This window comes from Meleagris gallopavo, chromosome 22, assembly GCF_905368555.1.
Source record: "Meleagris gallopavo chromosome 22, MGAL_WU_HG_1.1, whole genome shotgun sequence".
Classification (NCBI taxonomy): Eukaryota; Metazoa; Chordata; class Aves; order Galliformes; family Phasianidae; genus Meleagris; species Meleagris gallopavo.
The window spans coordinates 13,616,077-13,635,515 of record NC_139425.1 but is presented as its reverse complement, the minus strand read 5'-3'; the positions used below and the strand labels follow the sequence as shown (position 1 = coordinate 13,635,515).

Sequence of the window (19,439 nt, the reverse complement as noted above, 5' to 3'; positions counted from 1 at the left end):
GGATAAGATATTCTGACCAGTCATTTCTCCAATATTTTGCTATCAGCACTTAGCAAAATAAAAACTGAGATTATTGCTTCTAAAGTAATAAAACCTTTTTCTGTCCGTTAAAGCAAAGACAACAATCAATGGGTACAACCACAGGAAAAGCTCTTGGCACATTTGTGAAATGCCCCTCAATATGAACCATCTTCAGAATTTGATGTATCAACATAAACAGTTACCAACCTGATTTTTCGTAAGCGATGGGTCCCACAGTCCTACATCTTCCCATGTAGTGTTTTTCAAATAAAAGTCATTAGGTTCAAACTGTTTAAAATCCTGGAGAAGGGGAAGATGGGAAGAGAGCACAGACAATCAAAACCCAGACCAACTGCTCCCTTAAGCAACTCTTGTAAGCATTCATGCAGTCCTCTCACTCAGATGCTGCTGGTGAATAGCAAAGAGCATTAATTAAAGAAATCTACGTATTTAAATGCATTATTTGGAGGTGAAAATTTGTGAACAATCTCAATAACACAGAACACAAGAACTATTTTCAACACGCATTCTGCTAATTAACGCAAGACTGTCATTAAATACCTGCCCCGTCTTCAAAAGCAGTCCCTGATACCAACAGCTAAATAGTGATACTTTAAAAACCATAAATTCTGCACCACAAACTTGGTGGTGGTGGTGGTTGTGTTGTTTTGTTTTTTTTTTAAATGATGTTGGTTTTGTTGTTTGTTTTTAAATTTATTTCAGAGGAATTCAGATCCAAGTTTGACAACACATATGGTGTCTAAGTAGCCCAATTCCTATAAAAAAAAGTGCTTTTTATTTTGTCTTTGGCATTAGCAGCACACACAGACTCAAAGGTGATATTTTCATTGAAATTAATAAAAGCAACACTGTCCCTGTTCACAACTTTACCCTTAAAAACCAAACGTGTCCACAGATTACCTAAAAGGGGAGAACAGGTATTTCTCTTTCTCTTGAAGTATCTCACTTAAATCCTCCTTAAAAAGATACTACTGAAACACAAAAGCAAAGTCACAGTCTGGTGGGTACTTTGAATAGTCCAGAGGTATGAACTGAACCACCAAATGCTGTGTTCAGGAAAGAAAGTGCATTTTTTAGTGAATAGTTACACCAAGCTTGTCCAGCAGAGTAGCACAAATACCTTTTCCTTCTAAGAACTAACACAAGTATATAAGTAGTTTGTTAAATTGATGAGCTGTATTTCAGCACCAACAGACATTCCATGAAAATCCAGGAACACTCTGTACCACACCATCTTGATTTATTCCTAAGCGTCCGGTTAGCAAATGTTATACTTCGGAGCCTAGCACAAAGGACAACCTACCTTCAACACACATCAAGTCAGTCATAAATAGCCTGAGGTCTATCTCATCTCCAGCAGACTTTCTAAGTGTGCGTAGCACATTTTAGCTCACGTTATTAATTAAATCACACTTTGTGTAGGACTTAAAAAAAACAGTGCAATAAAAAACAGGTAGCAATGCCTGAACAGCAAAGCTCCAACAAAATCCCAGGGTTGCTTTCAGAAGCTGATGAGAACAGGAGTGAGGTGTGGGATCAGGGTACAGAAGATTCCAGAAACATCCTTCAAAACTTACAGGAAGAATTCAACGTTTCACAAAGCAGGAAAAAAAAAAAAAAAGAAAAAAAAAAATCAAACAAGCGAGACCTCACTTTTCCACTGATGTTTGAGCATTTCAGCTCTGAAGCACTTGAGAGGTATCATACTTACTTCTATATGTTCTTTACAGTATTCCAAACCAATGTCACTAAGTATTTTTTTCACAGTTTTCCGGGCCTTTCTTAAACTGCCAAGGTTGTTGACAGGAAGTTGGAACATAGTTTCTATTGAAAAACAAAGTAAGAGAAGAGGTTTAAGTCACACGTGCTTTGTCTGATGAAGAGCTGCATTCATTTAATTATTAGCAATTTTCCCTGTCGTTTTCCCCATAACTAAAACAAAGTCTAAATCTTTAAGATACGTGGATTCTCAGATTCTACTGCTAGCACTCAGGTTCCTTCCACGTGCCAATAAGTGGCCTTATCTCACATATACAGCAGCTCTCAGCCTGCACACTGCCACCATTACACTATGCACTTCCTGAGCTACAGAACATCATCAACTCATCTGCACTTCAGGAAGGTGCAAACCAGCAGAAATGCAGGAGTCTTCTGGCAACATGCACTTCTTCTGCAAGAGGCAGGGGAGCCTGCAACGGCTGCCTCAAAGCAACGCGGAGTGATCTTGTTCACTAGGCTTTAGTGCTCTACTGTCTGTTGCGTAAAAAATATCATCCCAGAAGGTAAAAGCTGCATTTCTATCATTAACATTCCTGGAAGCTCATTCTTGCTTTGTTAGAAGACTTTTTTTTTTTTTTTTTTAATTCTTATGAACTAATTAATTGCTACAGGGCCAGAGAATACCTACAGCAACTAAAAATCAGCTTCTTGGATGGAAGAAGTCTACAATTCAGAATGAGCAGAAGCTTAAAACCATTAAACAGTTCAGTCAGAAAAACAAAAATCTCTCATCATGAGATGAAGGGGCCTCTAAGCTACAAGGAACTTACTACAGAATTTTTTCAAGTAAAAAGGACGGGGGTTGTGACTACAACAACTGAGCGCTCCGATCACACACAACCCTGCTATATTCCCTGTCCTACACAGGTCTGTGTCCACACCAGGCTTTTCGTGTTCATTCTCCTACCAGCTTTCGCTAGGTAATGCTGTAACAGTCACTGATGACTTACTATTCCATGACTGTCACCACCACTGCTCAGTGTCAGAAACAGACAAAAGCGGCAGGGCTAACACCAACCCATCAGCTTCACCATCAGCAAGCACTGTGTGTCACTAAGCTCTCATCTCTTCCAATTCAACTACTTCAGAAACAGCTCTTGACTAAGAGTAGCGAGCTGATCACGATATTTAGGATTGATTTCTAATCTGTAGCCATGGTACGAAGAAGAAAGAATACTAAATTTATATATACGGGTCTACAGGAAAATTTTCAGATACCAAACCAACCCTGATCGTTAAACACTGTGCTGTGTGTGCAGCTAGCTGCCACCACCCGCTGTCAGAAGGAAATTCAGCTGCACGGAACACCGTGTCACAAAAACTAGGAAACCAAAGAAAAGTGTTGACTTAGTCTATAAATCTCAGGTCTCCACATTTCTCAGTTGAATTACCTGCAGTAGAGACATTGCTCAGAGACATCACACAAAGTCACTAATGATACTAATTTAAAAAAATCACATAGGCCAGGAAACAATTACTTCAACGTTACATATTTATTTCCTCCAAGTAAGATCTGTTATAAGAATTGAGCACAGTGTATTTACCTGACCTAAATTCTAAAGGCAGGTACACTAATGTTTGTGACTGTAAAGGTGTTTCAGCTAGCATTCCTCTCTACTCTCAATTAAAAGGATTGGAATTAGAAAAAAAACCGATAATTTAGTTAATGTGAAAAGTAGTTGCTTTCTGTATGTAATCTGGAACCTTTCATTTGAGATGAACTCAAACCACTCTACAGATACGAAGAATTAGCATTCTGGTGAAATACTTCACACGTAGAGTCGTTATCAGCCTGGTAACTCATCTGCCACGTTGGAGATAAGAACCCTAACCCAGCTACGAAGAGCACTTCACAGGTATCCTCTGCCTTCTCAGAGATGGCGAGGATTAAACAGAACACAACAGAAAATTACACTCTCTTACCAGTTATTGCCTCTAAAAACACTGAATGAAAGCCATGAACTGTTGTTTTTGTTGTGCTGTGTTCATTCCTATCTGTGCACCTTTATAATCAAGCATCTTATCTGCAATTACAAAAAATATCCAGGCCTAATATGTTCTCCCTCACGATGCAAGAGTGAATGCCATCATTTGGGTAATTAGATTGAGCCATGTCATCCTTTCAGAATACTACACACTCCTGGCCAAGGAAATTTTTTTCATCTTCATGAAGGTCTAGGAAACAAGGTTTGAATGTGAATCTCTAACTTATGTTAGTTTTGAAAGCTGACAAAGGCAAACCAGTTACTTCATTATAAACAGCATCTGAGTTCATGGCTCCATTATCAGATGTTCTGAGAATATTCATATTATCCCCTTCTTCTCTCACAAGATCCATTTCTACAGGCACACACTGAAGAGAATTAGGAAAAACACTTAACAAGCACAAAACGTTATAGCTCCGTAGTGTATTAGGCTTTGGTAAGCAATAACAGAACGTGCCAAGCCCTGCCCTACTTCTCTGCCCATCCCTGCGCCTGTGCTGTGGTTATTCAGTTTTACTGCATTGGCACCTCTGACAAAGGCTATTTCCTGCTAAAATAAAAATAACACCATTTATGACAAAGTATAAACGCATAAATGGTGAAAAAACTTTTGAGAATAACAATGGATGTTTACACCGCAAGCATCTGTATCGAGAAATGGTTGTATTAAACAACCACACTTTAAGACCAAGAAGAGCAACTTCAATGCACTTCAGAGCAACATTACAATTGCTTTAGTTACTTCCACAAGCAGAACTAAAATTTCCTTAAGAAAACGTAATTTTAAGATTGCAGTTTTGCTTCTATTGTAAATACATCTAATACAACTTAGAAGTTGAACCTAGTCCATCTTACATCAAAATACATAACTGATAACTGAAAATGCTTAGCAACTGAGCTGAGAATCAGCAATGCCAATTTCATACAGCATTACTGTGACACTATAACGTGATGGAAAACACAGCACTGACAGTGGGGTAGCAAAATCCCAGGCTGCACCAAGTGAGGATAAGCTCAAGTACAGCAGACATGGATGCAGAAACAAAGGAAAAAGTTTGCTTACCCTTGGAAGGACTCAGGTGGGCAGGGATCTCCAGCAAGATACTCTTGCCTCCACTGCCAACCCTTAAATGAGGGCTGAAGAGATGGATCCTGGCCTTTCCACTCACTCAGGTACATTGCATGCACCTGAGCTCCCCTGCCTTCCCACCAGGTGCTCCATCACTGCTTCACCTAAGCCATGACTTAACACTTCTAAGTGCACAAATAGTAACAACAGCACTTCACTTAGCACAGATAGTAACAAACAAAATATGGCAAAGACTAATGGGGAAAGGGCTGCAGAGAATTTAAACTCCTAACGAGCCCACTGGTCAACGCAGGTGTAAGGCTGCAGCCTACCTGCAATTTCCAAGAGGTGTTTTCTTTGGTTGATCTGCAGTTGAAGCAGTAAGTAAAACTTACTTTTTTGTTCAGGTGGAAAAAGCAACTCAAACCTGCAGCTCCTTTTCCTAGGCCAGTCACTACAAAACAGCGCTCAGTTCTAGGCTCACTGTCACTTTTTTCATGGCTCGACTTCTAAGAGATCTGAATTTTATGATAGTAGGACTGCATTAATAGGAAACCAAAAACAGTACCGTATTAAGAAGGTATGGCTAGCCATGTCACTCTGACACCGCATCTCACATTGCACAATTGCATGTATATTCTTCATCACAACATTTTCAAAGAAAATAGTCTTTAATATTCTATTCCACTTCCTCCCAGAACACAACTGGGGATTATGGCTCTGAACTCTTAAGTTCCAATCAATTTAATACAGGTTTACTTTCCTTAGAATATTTTTAACTTTCAAGAATGTTCATTTAATAAAAGCTCCTATTGCTGTAGTTCACTGTGCAAGCGTGAGAAACTATGAATGCAGCCAAGAAATGAATCATGGCTCCATTAGTTTACTTTCTCTAAATGCAACTAAATACGTATTGCTGTCGCTGTAGGACGTTATTTCTGCATGCTTTCAGTAGCTTCTTCCTACATACCTGCACATTCAAAAAATTACATGAAACAGCATTGCCAGCTACTGTGCAGGATGTGAATGAACACTTCACAATGAATTTCAAATCCATGGAGAAAATAACCTTGTAGTTTCATTCCAGGATAACCCTCTATCTTAGTATCAACTGTAGAAACATTAGTGCATGAAAGCACTCACTGTTAAAGCTTCTAGCAAGCTGTGACATTTTCTGCATAACCCAAATCCCCACTTGAGGAATTGTTCTGCTTGTGAAGGGACCTTAATTTTCTTGAGACAAAGCGAGAGTACCGTTTGTCTCCAGGCAGCGACCACTGGTACATGTGGAAAGTCATTATTATTAGCAAGTAACTTACTTGAATAGGAAGTGCCACTATCAATGCTTTCAACCAAAAGAATCAAATACTTTCTCTTAATTACTGTGTCTAATAAACCTGGACATGTCAAACATATAATGATGTGTATTTGTATGTAAGCCCAAGTAATAAAAAAAGCACCTTACGACTGCCTAGAAACAAGATTTCAGTTATATCTACACGATCAACCTGCCTCTGCCTTCTGCCTGCCTCACAGCCAACTCCTAAGAAATTATCAACATCTTCCTATCACAACACATCATAATACAGGATATACAATCAGATCTTCACATCTGAAAACTGAAGATCAGACTTCACAGCAAAAGGATTTTTCTCGCTATTTAAATGTTCTGAGCGTGTTGGCCGTAGCTGGTGAAAGAAAACAACAGAAGGGGAAAGAAAACCCATCCTGAAATGCTCACATAGAATGATGTGAGCAACCTTCAGGAGAAATAAAAGCAAACAGGGAGAACAGACCCATTACTAGTGGAAATTGCTGCTTAGCTTAGAAACTTAACAGTGCACATTACCAAGACAGAGGAGATCAGGACTATGCTCACTGTTACAACACAACAGAAAGAAACACGAGAAGCCTTACACAAAAATTAACTCGAGCACAGCCACAGAAGGTTCAACCAATCCCAAAGTCAAGGTTTTTGTTTCGTTTCTTTTTTGAGTTTAGTATTCCGATAGACTCGATGCAACTTTCAACAGCAAAGTGTATCTTCACCAATTTGCTACTTTTACTAATACTTCAAATTCCAGATGGAAACAATTGTGGCCATCAATTTAAAAACATCCAGAATGGGAAACCTGACACATCCACCATCTGTTACGTTACTGCCAAATTTTTAAACAACGCTTTGTGTTTAATAAACTATTATCAATGTATAACCTTCAAGCACTTCAAGTTATCATAGCCCTGCAGTTCAGTGCTTCAACATATCTTTACCAAAGGACTGGAGCCACCTAGAAAAACTAAGTCAAAAGAGAAGAAATAATAACACTGCAGCTACCTGGAAAATTAATGTAGAACGCAATGCTGTGTGCCTGATTGAGGGTTCTATGTTGCAATAAGTAATGTTCTCCGTCATGTTTTTTTTCAATGCAAACAGTCATCCCTTTATGAGGGAAGTACTGCTTTTACACACAATGCAGCACAGTCACAACTGTGTCCTTACAGGAAGGTGTGCACCCAGGAGAGGGTAAGGAACACAGGTGGGAGAACACAAGAACACAGCAGTTAAATTATCAGAGGTGATTAAAAAAAAAAATAAACAAGAAGGAAAAGCCTCTGCCTGTCTGCAGACCAAAAAGCTGCTTCTATTTTTGTGTTCCTAGAAGTGTCATGCTCCAGCAGATCTTTCTGTATCTCTGACCTCATCGGAAGGGCTGCCTCGCAGCCCACTGCCTTTAGCACTACCAGGTAACCGCAGATGTTAAGACTGCTGCAGTTCCACCAACTTCACCTCGAACACCAAGGCCAATTCCTGGCACGTGGCTGCGGAGCGCTCCCAGGGCAGCAGTGCTATTCTGATTCCGGAGAAGATGCATCAGCAAGATGAAGACAGCTTTTTTCTCTCAACTACAGCCTTCAGTAAATATTCCAAATCTGCCTCAGCCTTTTTTTGTTGTTTTTGGACTACATGATTTGAAGTGTTTAACAGGCTTGTCTGATGACTGAGGTTTGCCAGAGTTGTACCAAGCAGCAAATATAATGAATTATTATTGTCACAGCCCTGTTAGTAAAATGGTGATTTTCAGACACAAATAGTTTGGAGATCTGAAGAAATAATCTGGAGGATACTCCTGCAGTGTAAAAGAACCAAGAGAGCACCAGTGGACTATTCTTGGTTTTCTTATGCCTAACTGCACCACGAGGAAACCCTCGCACAACCAGCACACACACAACTGTTGCTGAATCTTAGCACTTAACTGAGGGAGGTGTTTTCATTTAACAACACTGATAAAAAGCACCGCTGTGAAATGACAAGTAAAAAAAAAAAGAGGTTGAGTTGTGGAATCCCTAAAATGTGTAAACAAAAGCTGGTCTCTACTGCACACAAAATAATTCACAGGTGCGTAAGGACAACTCTCTCTTGGGCACATTATTATAAATATAATAAAACACCAGTTTTACCTTCAATGACCATGTTTGGCATGTTTGGTTGACCCTTCATCTCCTAATGCTGTCATTTATTCACACTTTGAATACTGAGAAAACCTGAACTTCATGGTGATCTAAAACACAGTATTACCAACTGCACTGTTCAGGACAGTATTGTGAGCACGCGTGCAAAACAGACAACTTCAAAAGCAGTATCTAAACTCTACCCCATTGTGTTTCTGTTTATATACATCTGTATATCTGTATATATCAATCCTGTCTTAGTAACTAGCTCTGCGAGACCTATAATTCATTAAACAAATAATTTTGAAACTGAGTGACAGTAACATTTTCTTTAATTTCTGCACATACTTATAAAAGCGGAACTGTTCTTACTCTCTCCTTTTCCCTCTCCCCATTATTATCCCTCTGCTGCTTCAAAAGGTCCATCCTTTTGTTGCTCTTTTCCCCTTTCATCCTCATCCCTTCTTTGCTGGTTCTTGGCCTTCTTGTTCCTTACCTCGCTCATTTTCCCTCTTCTCATCTTCCCTGCGCCAATTCATAGCGTCCACATTCTTTCGTCGTTCTCTCTCATCCTGTCTCCATCGCTTCTTGATATCTTTGTCCTTAACTTGCTCATTTTCTCTCCTCTTCTCATCATCTCTGTGCCATTTTATTGTTTCTGCATTTTTCTGTGGGTCCACGCTTCTTTTGAGATAGTCTTGTCGCCTCCTTCTCTTTTTTAACATATCTCTTTCCCTGGCACGAGCCTGCTTTTCTTTCTGGGAAAGAAAAGCTTTACGGGGCATCATGAGCTGCTGCTGTACCTGTAATAATATTGTATTCCATGGAATAATGTACTATAACATGCACTCGGTCAGGCACAACTCTCATTTGGAGCTGAGTATTTCAAAGCCAGGATAATTTACTGCTGCTTCTCTTTCCTTTAAAGTCTCTGCTAGCTCTGTATTAGATAGTGCTAGGCAAGCTGCTACATTCAGCTCCAGGCACAATACCTAACTGGCACCTCAGCACTTGGTGCACATCCAACACAGAAAAGTAAACCCCCTAAAATCCTGAGCTGAAGCAGGATGCTTTCTTTCCCCTCCCTCTTACAACTCCTCCCACAGAGAGTTTTTAGCAGCCACGTGGCATTACAACATCCAATTGAGAGAACAGGCTGACAGAAGAGAGTTCTGAAAGAAACCTGGTAATGTTCAAGCCTTAATCTCTTCTCTTACTGGAGATCTACTGTTAATGAAGCTTAAAGGTCCTTATTTATATTTTCAGATCTCCATCTACATAAAATTTGGTTTAGAGCGGCCAACGTTCTTGGCTGGGAGGAGCGAGAGGCCAGCAGGAGACAAGCCGCAAGCTGAAGAACTACACAAGCTTTGTTTCCTTGGGAAACCTGGCCAAAACATTTAACTGCAGTTAGTGAAATAAGTCCTGACTCATCTACTCAAACTTTCTCTACGTGTGTCAAGTCCTGTTATTCACAAGACCAGAGGAAGAAAGAATGTACCTATTTACCTGAAGTTTCTACCAAAAACATGCCTGATGAGTTTTCGTTTTGTTTTCTTAAGAGGTGTCAGTTAAGACTGCCTTTTAACAAATCATTTTATTTTGGTCATTTCTCCATAGTCATCCAACACATTCACATCGTTAAATTTATTGATGTTAACATCTGCAATTTTGACATTATGGAAAACAAAACAGACCACAGAAAGAATTTTTACTATTACTACTATTCTTTAAAGACTCTTCCATGCACATTGAGCAACATTTCAGAAGTATTCCAAACTGCAGTTGTGGCCCAGGTTTGTTTGTTTTGGTTTCTGAATTTGTTTAGAAGAGAGTTTTGCAGAGGAATCTAATCAAAATGAAAACTGCAGAAAGGACAAAGTTACTAGATTAGAATACTTAAACAAAGCCTAAAAGAAAATGAAACAAATGTACTTTTAAAATTTAGCTACCTTATGGAAAGCACTTGTTCCCAGCATGCAATACTCCATCTTTTTCCTACAGAAAAAGCAATGTTTCAAACCCTTATTCTAAAATCCTGCTCCTTTTCCCTGGGTAATATATCCTCCCCTCCCTTCCCACCCCCTGCCCCCAAACACTATTCTAGACCGTAGACTTTGTTAGAAATATATCAAAATCCCACCATTTTCACTGTAATAATTCAAACTCTATTTTCTTAATATCCATACTACTAAAATGGAAGGGCTGTAGCAGGGTGAAACACAGCATAATAAAAAACACATGCAGTTTGGTAACAAGTTAGTGCACAAAATTCAGATTATACTAAACCCTATTTCATTAAAAAGTACAGGACACCCCTCTACTAGACAGCCTGTTTTTAAGTATTAAGAAGCATTTAGTATTAATAATTATTAATAATAACGTTGTCATTAACATTAGAAAGCACTGCGAGTCCAGGATTGACATCAGTGCAATCTTTACATCTTTGAAATAGCTTTAACTTCTCTAGCAGCTGTGTGCCAGTACCACAACACTGTTGTTTGCTATAGCAAACTAAACTTTTCTTATCTACCTTATCTTCAATTTTATCAGTAACTTGATTTTATTCCAATCATAACAACACAAATAAACTTTAAATTCAGACATAGCTTCATGCAAATAATTTCCCCCCCACCCTCCTCCAAGCAAAGTTTGACATTTACAATTTCCCATTAAAAAAACAAAGCCCTTTGGGGACATAACTGTTGCATTTTCTTTCATTTGTTTGCGTTGTTTTTTTTCTCCCCCCCCCCCCCCGCTTTAGGCTTTATTTTTTCATTGTTTTTAACTATGAAATTCCTCCCTCCCCTCCCATTATACCCCACCCTGATCGACCAATTTATAGACAAATGAGAGAAAATACCTCAAAAAAAGTTCCAGTTTAACTTCTATAAGTAAACATTTAAAATGTGTTTCAAATAAAAAATACCACGTCTCAAAGAGTGACTTAAAGGGACAGCCAACTTGAACTCAGCACGGCTCTAACTCCCATGTCACAACTCGCAGGTTTCTCCCCATTTTGTTTCAGCTCTTCTGGCAGATTTCCCACAGCCAGAACTGTCTTTCACTTTTGCCCCATTGGTTTATTAAGACCAACCAAAAGATGGGGGAAATCTTTCAACCAGGAAACCACTGAAGTGAAGCTGCCAGGGCAGTTGAGCTCAAAGCCCACAATTTCTCTGGAGGTCAAGTTGGTGCTCCTTTAAGTTCACAATGCCCACACGTCAGAAGCAAACAGAACTCTCTTTTCAACTACTTTTTGCCCATACTTCTCCAAACAATAATCTTAACTCTACCCAATCTACTCAGTATATATTACGAGGCATTTACCTCCAAAATTAATGGTGCTTGGGCGTCTCAGACTCATTGGACAAGTTTCATGCAAAAGCCTTCAAAAATAATTCTCCTTCCAGAACGCCCTCCTCAGCGATTATATTACACCTACTGTGTGAGGCCGAAGCCCGGATATAGAAGAAGGGTCATATCCTGCTGTACAAAACAAAGCGTTAAAGATAAGAGGTAAGAAACATCATAATGGCAATCTGACATTTATAACGTACGTTTAATTGTGAAGAACTAATTATAAACCACGCATACGGTACCTGTACCGACACGGAGCTACCGCGGAGGCACTCAGCAGGGTGAGGAGTGCTGCAGACGTTTGAGGGGGCCTGGGCCTTAAACCCATTTTCTAGGTGATGTTACCTGAGGAAGTTTGGTACTCAGAGTTCAATTAAGTTCTCCAAGTCGGAAATCCAGCAGGACGCTGTGATGAACGCCCCTACTCACACCTCGCGTAACCTTCTGCCTTCAGTCCAGGGCCTCTGCTTACAGAGCATCTGAGCGCCCAGCAGCACGGCCGCGATACGCACCGACACCAGCGCTCCCTCACACAGCTCGTACTCCTAGGGGCTTCCCATACCGGTACAGTCCCGCCTTAAATTACAGGACTGTGGGAAACCAAGCGACTGACGTGGCTGCCAGCTCCGACCCCAGCGAGACATCTTCCCCTGGGAAGGATTCAGATGAAAGTTTTAGTCCTACGGGGCTGGCGGGAGGATGTGCAACAGCCTAAAAGTTATGCTTCTCTGGGAAGACCTGACATCTTAGCACTTCTGGCCTACTTTTCAGAGGAGCTGTGCACCTGCATCTCCGGTGAAGGTAATGAGATTTACAGTTTAGCAGCACATCCGAAATGGCGGACAACTAAGGGCTCATTTTCAAGTCAGCTATAATCTAGGATGGAGGCTGTTCTGCAACAGCACGGGATTTGCTCTCAAAGCTACAATTTAAACATAGAGCACCTCCACATCCCTGTCAGCTCAACCACCTACAGCACCGGGCTCCTGCCCACCTAACGTGATGGTTTCCAGAGAACATCTGTCCCAACACCTCTCAACTTCAACTAGACAACACAGTGTGCACAGCTGCTGTGTTGGACTACCCAGCACATCAGCAAGCACGTGCCTCCAACTCCTCTAATTCATGCCTGTATCCAAAACAGGACTGGGCACATTAGGAAGATGGAAAGTTTACAGAAAGTCCAAATCAAATAAATCCTCTAAAAATCTAACGTGGTGTTTTAAAACAATGATAACTGAAACTGAAGGAAATTAGTAAGCGTGTTTCAGTATCTAGTCAATGCACTGTAAGACCCCAGGACACAAAAACCCTGACACCCCTCACAGTCAAACACTTTATTTCTTCAACATCCCTTGGCCAAGACTTCCAAAAGATTTTAAAACCACTTCAGAAATTAAGTCAGTGTCAAAGAAAAAGGACAGTTTGCACCACTTCTCTGGAAATCAGGTTTTAAAACAGAACAACTTTAACCCTATGCAGACGTTCCTTCAGGACAGAAAAAGAAGTCCATCTAAAATGAAGTACTAAAATAAAACCTAACCACACTTAAATTGCTTTGGAAGAAATTCTCCGGCTAATAACACAAACATTCTGTTTCTGTGATTACATGCCATCTTCAGCAAGAGTTTACAGAGCTGTTTTCTCTCTTTTCTTTTTCAGTTTATTGTTAGCATCAGTCACCAACCTGAAGATAGACAACTCCAACCTCCCATCACAGAGGAAAAACTTCTGTGGAGGACAGCTGCAGTGGGACACTCAGGGAGGCTGACCTTTCTCCGTTCATCTTCTTTTTTTTTTTAAAGGTTAAAAAAATATCTCCTGCAGTCTTGCAGACAGATTCTCTTAAGTCATTCACACACTTCTCATTCTTGCTTGATTTCTGGAATTTTCCACTGGTGCCAGAAGCTCCATCTGGTGGGTGTGTACACTAACTGCATAACTAAAAGGGAATTAACTATTTCCTTAGCAATTTCTGCATAGCAGTGTAAGTTTGTACATTGTGCAATTTCTCTGCTGCGATGTAAAACACAAGACAGACAAATTCTGGCTGCTCCATGAACCATAACCCTTTTTTCTTCATGAGCAACCTGTTAGCTTGCAGCCTACTGAGAATTTCTGCTTGGTTTTCTTATTTTGGTAACACAGGTTGATGGTTTTTAAAAATAAGCGTTAGCCAACTCGGAATACTTTCTGAAGAAAAAGCTTTCGAAAACACACATAGGAAAAGCAATTCTGGTGATCTCTACTGCATTCTCAAAAGCAGCTTTAAATTGCATCCATTCTCTAGGGCATGCTATACTTCAGTGCATAGGTAATTTTTAATTAGAGGCACCAGCAGCTCAAGAAGTAGGCTTCCCCACCTACTGCCATCTTTAATAATATCTTTCGTTGCTATTCACAGTCTTCAAATATAAACAGTTATATGCATCCATATATGTGTAATGAAACCAGTATGTAATACACATGCTCAGTACAATAGCCTTGTTAGTTTAGGGCTATTTCTTAAAGATTTGTTCGAAAGGCACTAAAGCCTGCCTACCTTACAGCAATTTGAAATTGAGACTGGAGGTCAATGAAGCACGAAGGATATTATTTGCCTACACCAAGATATCCACACTTCAGTGGGCAGGAAAAAAAGGCCACATGAATATGCTTTACCAGTTCAAAACGTGATCTTTGTGTGGATTGTAGCTAGGCACAAACAATCCCGTATCGAAAATTTTGGAAACAGAAGCACGTTTCATTTACATTTTCAATCTAAAGCTCAAGAAAAATGTAAAATGTTCAAAAACATTACAAATGCTAGTCTCCTCTCTATCATGCTTTCCTGACACCACCACCGTGTCAGCAACAGGGCTCGTGCAGCAGCCACAGCACAGAACTGATTCAGTGGCAGAGCAGCCTGCAGCCAGAGCGCTTCCTCCACCGCAGTGCTGCTGCTTACACAAGTGAAGCGATAGGAAGCGTGGCTACACCACCCCTTGCAGAGGCAGCACACAGATATATTTAAACCACTGCTGAAACTGCATCCCTTACAGTGCCCTACTGCAGAATGCATTGCTTGCATGCTGGTGGAAGTGGCAGAACAACAAAACACAAGAGAGCATACAAACACTTTCCCAAGCTCATCTAAAACCAAAGCCAAAACATGTTTTCTCAGGCAGCGGATAGATTAGATACTGAAAGGATCTCACCAACTGTCTAGCATGAAAGCATTTAACATGTAAAAATAGACTGTGAAGTATGCTGATGCTAATTGTTCTTCCTTTGCCTTGCCACTTCACACACTATGCACAAATGCTGGCATTACACAATGGGGTAAAGTCTGTGAACAACAGCTTAAAATCAGTCTTACCACTCCACGTTTCTTACCTCGTTCCCTTTCTGTCTAAGCATAGCTCCCGAGCGCTCCAGTCCCTGACTACATTCCAGCGTTAATCCACCTCTGCTACTGCTGTCTTCCGTCTGACTCGGGAACCTTCCATATTCATAGCAGCAGCAATGAGGAAACAAAACAAAACAGAAGGTCAGAAACACAATGAACTTTTTTAGGGAGAAAAAAGAAAAAGCATTTTAAGACAAATATTTTGCCAACTTCGATTTCAAGAGATATTATGCCCCCGTACTGTTGCTGCTATGAATCCGCATCACTAACAATTCCTTTGGCCCAGATGCACCACAAGCAGAGAACTATGAGATCCAGAGGCACATCAGCAATCGATACACAGGAGAGAAAAAAGGGGTGAAGGAAAGAATGGCTGAGGTGTGAAGGAGGGAAAAGGAGCTGGAGGCAGGGAAGGATCAGCAGCCACTGATGCCAGGCCAGGGAGCATGCCAACCTACACACACAGGACAGGGGAGGTAATGAATATCTTTGGTGCACAGGCTGTTTGCAGTTGCTCAAACTCTATTTCTTGCAAATTGTTTAACATGCTTCTTGAAAAATGGGTTTTAAATCAAACATTTTGCCACCTGATCTGGTCAACCGAGAGCCTGCAGGTGTGATTATTCACAATCACACAGCTGTAGGACTCAACCACAAGAACCAGTTTTTGGTCAACCATCTTTCATGCCATCTTTAAAACAAAAGAACAAGAAAACCCAACCCTCCAAGGATATAAAGAGCAGTAAAGCACAAAGTGATTCACTACAGAAAGTATGGAATTCGTTCCACTCTTATATGAGGCCATCAACCATCGTAACACATTCAAAGCACTGCTGTGTTACTTTGCAGTAAGAACAAGATGCTGAATTTGAGGTCTATTTTGTCTTTCAACATCAGTTCTGAAGAATATGTATTTTTCTCTCTGCAGACACACAGTCCCTGGGTGGGTAAGTAAGAGCCCTGCCCTCTTGGAAAGTATTCACATCTAGAACATGAGTTTGGTTCTTGTACCAGATCCTGCAAGCCCCAAATGAGCAGGCCAATCTGGCCAACCTGACTATCAAAGCAAGGGCATTTTTTCCCAAAACACATCACGTCAATCAAAACAAACCTTCCACATACGCACAAAAAAACTCCTGTATATACATATACACACACATATATATTTAAACTAAATTAACATAATTAGGATTCTTTTTTTTGCTTCTAATGCATACAGATGTTTATATTGCCTTATCCTCAGACCAGTGTTGTCTGTTCTCACCTCCACAGCTCACACTCCCTTATAGTGTTAAGAAGTGTACACTTGTACCAATTTATGTGAGCAGGACTGCCTCCACATCAAGGACCGTAATGTGAAATTATGCTAACAAAATTCTATCTGCCATGAAGAAATAAAGAAGAGCCCGTCCTAGCCATCCAAAATGGCATAACGTTCATTTAGCTGCAGCTGTTACACTTTTAGAAAAGCAGCACACCAGCATTTCAAAGAGCAGAATGAAAAAACAACGGTAAATGCAGCAGTACTGAAATGCAAACTGGGCTGCACCCACAGACAGCACAGCCCATCCCTGTCGCAGTGACAGCCACACAGCCCTTGTCCTGCTCCCACTGCTTTCACACTAAAGCTGTCCTCACCACACCTGGCACTGCTCTGTCCACTCTCACTGTGCAAGTTCTGCATCTCAAAACAACTCCAAATACTAGAACAAAAGTAACTTCCCAATTCTGAAAAGAGGTCAATAAAGTTCTCATCTAGCTCTCAGTGGTACCTGCAGCTGCCCCAGAACAAAATGCCTTTTCTCCCATCTTACCATCTGTGGTTGCATCTATCAGAGCAGCTGCCATTGTAATGGCAAGTTATGAAGAAGACATTTGCACTGTATGACTTTTGACTACCAACAGATTCCGGTATTGTACTGTAGTGCAGGAATACCACTTTAACTTCAATATTTACTTTCAATATTTACTGTTTTCTTACAGAGGAGGAAAGCTGGGCTGTAAATGATCACCCATCTATCGTTCCTTCTGCAGTGTGACAGAAGCACAGCTTACCTTACACACAAAAGGAGCACCAGCACTGCCCTAGGAATCCATGTGGCATCTCCTTCAATTTTAACAGCGAGTGCAGAAGCTGCAGAGCTCAGACTGTTAAGCACCCAACACTTTACAGCACTGTCAAGTGATTTCCATGCTTAATTAAAATGCTGCTGTAATATACCACGGTGACACGTACCAATTCCAACAACGCTACTGGGCATCTTCCGACAACTGCTGGCTCTATCCTACGCACAGAAAAGGATCAGCTATCCGCCCCGTCCTGAGACACGCAGCCTTCCCAGATGCTGTCGTGCAGCACACATCTCACCCGCAGGCACGCAGCTCCCAGCACAGCTGCCTTGCCCTGCTGCACACACCTCGGCCTGCGGGCCGCTCCGCTCAGAGCCCATCCTGTGTGACCTCACTGAGCGACTTCCACACACAGCCACTTTCTCACTCCAGAAGTTCCACTCAGCACTGCCACATCAGGGACAGTAACCTAACAGAGGTACAGCTTCATCCAACCTGTATACTGAGCCACGGCTTCGAGTTAAAGATAATGGTTTGTTTCCTAATGAGGCAATACTAAAGACTCCCAATTTGCAGTGATCCCACTGAGTTGTCTCCAAACGTTTCATTACCAAAAAGTCTTTTTCTTCTTGAAAAAAAGAAAAAAGTTCCTTGAGAAGGCACAGCATTCATTTTAATGAGGGGCATTTACTATCAAGACAACAAAAACATTCAGCTTGGTGTTACTTTGGAGAACAAAGTGTTGGTTGCATTTCAGAAAGGACAGCTCTGTTCTGACCGAGGTTTAGGTAGGAATGTACCGCAAACATCTTCAGCGACAGCTGTGTTACAGCCAGCAACTCCAGCGCAGCTCTCGTTCGCTGTTGTGCCTTTTCAGCGCTGTAAGATTTCAGCACATACAGCAGCCAGCCTGCTGACACCAGACCGCTCAGCAGCTGTCAGAGGAGCCGAGCTCCGGTTCTGCTCCGAAACCAACAAATCCCGTTTCTGAACAGGACGGTCCATCTCTGCCACACGGAAAGACGGCAGCCCGCACAGCTGCACGGGCTCCCACGAGGTCCTGCGGGAGGTCCGCATCGGCTCTGCCACACCGACAGGTAGGGATCACAGCTCCACTACCTCACGTGCACCTTTCACCTCCAACTGGGACTAGAAAACAGCAGTGAAAACGCATGAAAACAGAGCTAGTAAAAACAATTTGGAAAAGAACACCAATTCTTCTAGAAGGAATCCTGCACATCTACCGGCACCAACAAACAAAGAACATCGCGATGGCAACAACGTCTGCCTTCCCCAGTGGAGCCGCGGCGCTCAGGACCACCCCGGAGCGCAGAACTTCCTACGGCCGCAGAAAGGCGCTCAGAAAGCCGCGCCACTTCGCGGGGCCGCCGCCACCGACACCGCCGGATCCCGCGCCAGCCGGGCATCCTCCGAAGCCCTCCGCGCGCCCGATCCCCTCCCGCCCCGCGACGCGGCGGGACCCGCGCCGACATCCCGGGCCGGCGGAGATCGCGGCGCCCCGCACCGGGCGGCGGCACTCCGGGACCGCAGCGCGGCCCTCCCTCCCCCGCCGCAGCCCTGCCCGGCGGAACGCGCCCCCTGCTGCCTCCCGCACTCATCTCCCGGGCGGGCTGCGGTGCATTTTGGGTGGGGGCTGGTATTTTTCTGCCACGGCCATCCAGCGGGAGCGACAGCGCGGGTGTAATGCGGCGGGGAGGGGGAGAGAGCGGAATGGGGGGAAAAAAAAGGAAAGAAAAAGGAAAGAAACGAAAGGAGGGAGGGCTCCATCCGCGCTGCACGACGCGCTGCCCTCCCGCCCGGGCTGCGACGCGCGGTGCCGGCTGCGCAGAGCGCAGAGCCCGCTGCCCGCCTTTGTCTGAGCGGCGGAACGCGGCCCGGGGCCGCTCCCCTTCCCGCCCGCGCAGAGCCCGGCCCGGACCCCGCATCGCCGCGCGCCGCCCCCGCCGGCCGGGAGCGCGGCGCCGCACGGAGGGCGCCGGCGGCGTAACGGTCCCCGCGTCCGATGCGGAGGGCCGGAGCCGGGCCGGACCCCTCGGCGCCGCCGCTCTCCTCTTCCGAAGGGCCGGGGGGCGCGGGAGGCGCGGGAGGCACGGAGGGCGGGGGCCGCCCGGGCCGGAGCGCGGCGCACACCTACCTGAGCGCGGCTCTCCGAGCGGCGGGGGCGGGCGCGGTCCCGGCACCTCCGGCGCGGGGCGAGGGGCGCGGAGCCGCCTCCCGGCGCCGCCCGGATCCCCGCGCGGGCGGAGCGGTGCGCAGCCGGCGGCGGCGCGGGGGA

At 43.1% G+C, this 19,439-nt stretch overlaps 2 protein-coding genes across 12 annotated transcripts in view; one reads left to right on the top strand and one right to left on the bottom strand.

Annotated features, from left to right (window-relative positions):
• LOC109370795 (uncharacterized) overlaps window positions 1-10,260 on the top strand; it is a 44,597-nt gene extending 34,337 nt beyond the window's left edge. For 2 of the 6 annotated variants that reach the window (XM_085241892.1, XM_085241899.1), the window contains one exon: window positions 9,592-10,260. Coding sequence is in view for 1 of the 6 variants with exons in the window: in XM_085241899.1 (XP_085098025.1) it covers window positions 9,592-9,680 (89 nt within the window). In the remaining 5 variants the exon portion in view is untranslated. The other 4 variants (XM_085241897.1, XM_085241891.1, XM_085241898.1 and 1 more) reach the window with 2 other exon arrangements.
• ADNP (activity dependent neuroprotector homeobox) overlaps window positions 1-19,439 on the bottom strand; it is a 25,237-nt gene extending 5,798 nt beyond the window's left edge. Inside the window, exons 1-8 of one of the 6 annotated variants that reach the window (XM_085241864.1) lie at window positions 19,299-19,439; window positions 15,061-15,166; window positions 11,928-12,335; window positions 11,656-11,814; window positions 10,278-10,323; window positions 8,822-9,128; window positions 1,754-1,866; window positions 229-321 (exon numbers count right to left, since the gene is read on the bottom strand). In XM_085241864.1, coding sequence (XP_085097990.1) covers window positions 229-321; window positions 1,754-1,866; window positions 8,822-9,128; window positions 10,278-10,316 — 552 coding nt within the window. In that variant the 5' untranslated portion in view covers window positions 10,317-10,323; window positions 11,656-11,814; window positions 11,928-12,335; window positions 15,061-15,166; window positions 19,299-19,439. The remainder of the gene's footprint in view (window positions 1-228; window positions 322-1,753; window positions 1,867-8,821; window positions 9,129-10,277; window positions 10,324-11,655; window positions 11,815-11,927; window positions 12,336-15,060; window positions 15,167-19,298) is intronic. The other 5 variants (XM_085241866.1, XM_085241863.1, XM_085241865.1 and 2 more) reach the window with 5 other exon arrangements.